The sequence below is a fragment of the Athene cunicularia genome (genome assembly GCF_003259725.1).
Source record: "Athene cunicularia isolate RWA chromosome 10 unlocalized genomic scaffold, athCun1 chr10_part1, whole genome shotgun sequence".
Classification (NCBI taxonomy): domain Eukaryota; kingdom Metazoa; phylum Chordata; class Aves; order Strigiformes; family Strigidae; genus Athene; species Athene cunicularia.
In genome coordinates this window covers 2,226,012-2,228,806 of record NW_020799112.1, presented here as the reverse complement: position 1 = coordinate 2,228,806, position 2,795 = coordinate 2,226,012, and the positions used below count along the sequence as shown (strand labels likewise).

At 52.5% G+C, this 2,795-nt stretch overlaps 2 protein-coding genes across 3 annotated transcripts in view; both read left to right on the top strand.

The window, feature by feature from the left end:
• EDC3 (enhancer of mRNA decapping 3) overlaps positions 1 to 2,795 on the top strand; it is a 36,899-nt gene that overhangs the window by 5,709 nt on the left and 28,395 nt on the right. The gene's annotated exons all lie outside the window — the stretch shown is intronic.
• LOC113483937 (cytochrome P450 1A4-like) overlaps positions 1 to 2,795 on the top strand; it is a 6,707-nt gene that overhangs the window by 1,787 nt on the left and 2,125 nt on the right. Inside the window, exons 2-6 of the mRNA XM_026856009.1 lie at positions 8 to 638; positions 842 to 968; positions 1,239 to 1,328; positions 1,421 to 1,544; positions 2,109 to 2,195. Of these exons, the coding sequence (XP_026711810.1) occupies positions 8 to 638; positions 842 to 968; positions 1,239 to 1,328; positions 1,421 to 1,544; positions 2,109 to 2,195 (1,059 nt within the window). The remainder of the gene's footprint in view (positions 1 to 7; positions 639 to 841; positions 969 to 1,238; positions 1,329 to 1,420; positions 1,545 to 2,108; positions 2,196 to 2,795) is intronic.

The following is a 2,795-nucleotide window of genomic DNA, read 5'->3' as shown; positions in this document are numbered from 1 at the left end:
TGACCAGGCTGAGCCAGAAGTATGGGGACGTGATGGAGGTCAGGATCGGCACCCGGCCCGTGCTGGTGCTGAGCGGGTTGGACACCATCAAGCAAGCCCTGGTGAAGCAAGGAGATGACTTCATGGGGCGCCCAGACCTCCACAGCTTCCAATACATTTCGAATGGCCAGAGCCTGGCCTTCAGCCCTGACTCAGGGGAGGTGTGGAAAGCCCGCAGAAAGCTGGCCCAGAACGCCCTGAAGACTTTTTCCATTGCCCCCAGCCCCACCTCCTCTTCCACCTGCCTCCTGGAGGAGCACGTCTCCAAGGAGGCTGACTACCTGGTCACCAAGTTCCTGCAGCTGATGGATAAGGAGAAGAGCTTTGACCTTAACCGGTACCTGGTGGTCTCTGTGGCCAACGTCATCTGTGCCATGTGCTTTGGCAAGCGTTATGACCACAATGACCAAGAGTTGCTCAGGATAGTGAACCTCAGCAATGAATTTGGCGACGTGGCTGCTTCTGGCAACCCCGCTGACTTCATCCCCGTGCTCCAGTATCTTCCCAGCCGCACCATGCAGCTCTTCAAGGACATCAACAGGCGCTTCAGCTTCTTTGTGCAAAAAATTGTCCAGGAGCATTATACCAGCTTTGATAAGGTAAGAGCTTGGATGTGGGTAGAGGTGCCTACAACTGCAGAGGTGCTGCCATGGGGGGAAGAAGGTACTCCTTTGTCCCCCCACCTCTGCTCAGGAAAGCTCCTTGAAGCTCTCCAATCTGCAGTTAATTCCCCCCAGGAGCCAGCGGTAGCTGGGGGAGGTTTCCCCTGTCCTGGGTGTCCCTGACCCAGTCTCTTCCCCAGGAGCACATCCGGGACATCACAGACTCACTGATTGAGCACTGCCAGGAGAAGGGTGTGGGGGAGGATGCCCGTGTCCCGCTCTCCAATGAGAAGATCATCAGCATTGTCAATGACCTCTTTGGGGCAGGTGAGAAAACTTGTGAGGATAAAGCCTTGCTTCTGGGAGGCTGGGTGGGGGAGCTGGAGCTGTTGGGGTGAGATCTGGGCTACTCTTGGGTCTTTGGAGCTGATGCTGGGCTCTTGAGAGCCCTCCTGAGCAGTGACAAGAGCAGATGGCTTTTCAGTGACAGCTGATGGGGGAACTGTTCCAAGGCAAACAGCTAGAGTGATGGCATCTGTAAATACCCACTTGCCTGTCCTCTTTTGGTAATTAGATGCCTTTTGCATGTCCATCCAGGCTTTGACACTGTGGCAACTGCCTTATCCTGGAGCCTCATGTATGTTGCCTTGTACCCCAATGTCCAGAAGAAGATCCAGGAAGAAATAGGTGGGTGAGTCCATGAACCTACTTCATCCGGGCTCAAAACCTCTCTAGCCAGGGCTGACCCCAACCTGCTCCCTCCTCTTGACCTCCCACAGACCAGACCATCGGCCGGGAGAGGAGACCAAGGCTGTCGGACCGGGGCACGCTGCCCTACACGGAAGCCTTTATCCTGGAGATGTTCAGGCACTCCTCCTTCCTGCCCTTCACCATCCCGCACAGGTATGGGCTGGAGTGGCTGACACATTATTGGGGTTTTTTTTGGAGTGGTTTTCTGGGAGGTGCCATTTAGGCAGATAATTGCCTGGGAATCGATCCCTGCTATGGGGAAATATTCCAGTGCACAGCCTGAATTACTGGTGTTAAAGGTCCCCATGGTTTTCATACTCGCTGATAGTGCTGGTGCCTGTGGCTGCATCTGCTGCCCTCAGTGCCAGCAGCTTACTGACTTGCTGCCATCTTGGGATCGAATCCTTTGCTTTGAGGGTAGTTTTAGTCCAAAGCCTTTACTAGTGGGGGGATGGCAAACACCCCTGGGCTTATATTTCACTCTGTCTTTGGAGAAAACACATCACAACTCATCCAGCTTCTTGAAACTGGAACCTTTCTGCTTGAGGAAGTCTATTTAGTCTCCCAAATACAAACTGGGGTATTTTCTAGCCAGTCCTAAGAGTGCACATAGGGCAGTGAAAATGAAACACCCTTAGGAGTTGCCAAGCTTTGTTTTGCCATGAAGCTGCGGCTCTTTTCTTAACTTCTCCTTCCCCCCACCTGTATTTCTTTCAGTACGACAAAAGCGACGGCGTTGAACGGCTATTACATCCCCAAGGATACCTGCGTGTTTATCAACCAGTGGCAAGTGAATCACGATGAGTGAGTATACCAAATCTCCCTGTGCTTATCCGGGATGTGATGGCTTTGCTTGGCATTAAGATCACTCTGATCCTTCAGAGTAACATCCCAAAAGCTCAGTCGGTTGTGAAGGCAGGAGAAGGCAGATTGCAGCAAAGACTGTGTGGGTTTGATGCTGAGTCCAGCCTTGGTTCGCCAGGGCATGGAGGTGCTCTGTGTTGACTTGGTCACTGGTTCAGCAATTTCCCAACACCAAGGCTTACCCAATTTATGTGCAATAACATGGTGATATTCTCAGCGCTTTGGACTTTCCATGTATGTGTGAGGGTTGACAGACTGGGCTGCTGAATAATCAGGAATCGGTAGATCCTCCTGCCAAGCAGCTCTTGTGACTGGGGTTGATGGCTCTGGATGTGCTCAACAGGAACTGCCTGATTCCCCCTTTCAGGGAGAAAAATGTCCTGACGTGACTCTCATTAAACTCAATAGGCTCATGTCGTTATTGATGATAATCAGCTTTGGTGCATGAAAGGGGATCTGGAAACCAAAGCCTCATCTTACCCCTCCACTGGTCTACAGTAGAGACCTTTCGGGAGGGGGGGTGGGGGTGGGGTGGGGTGG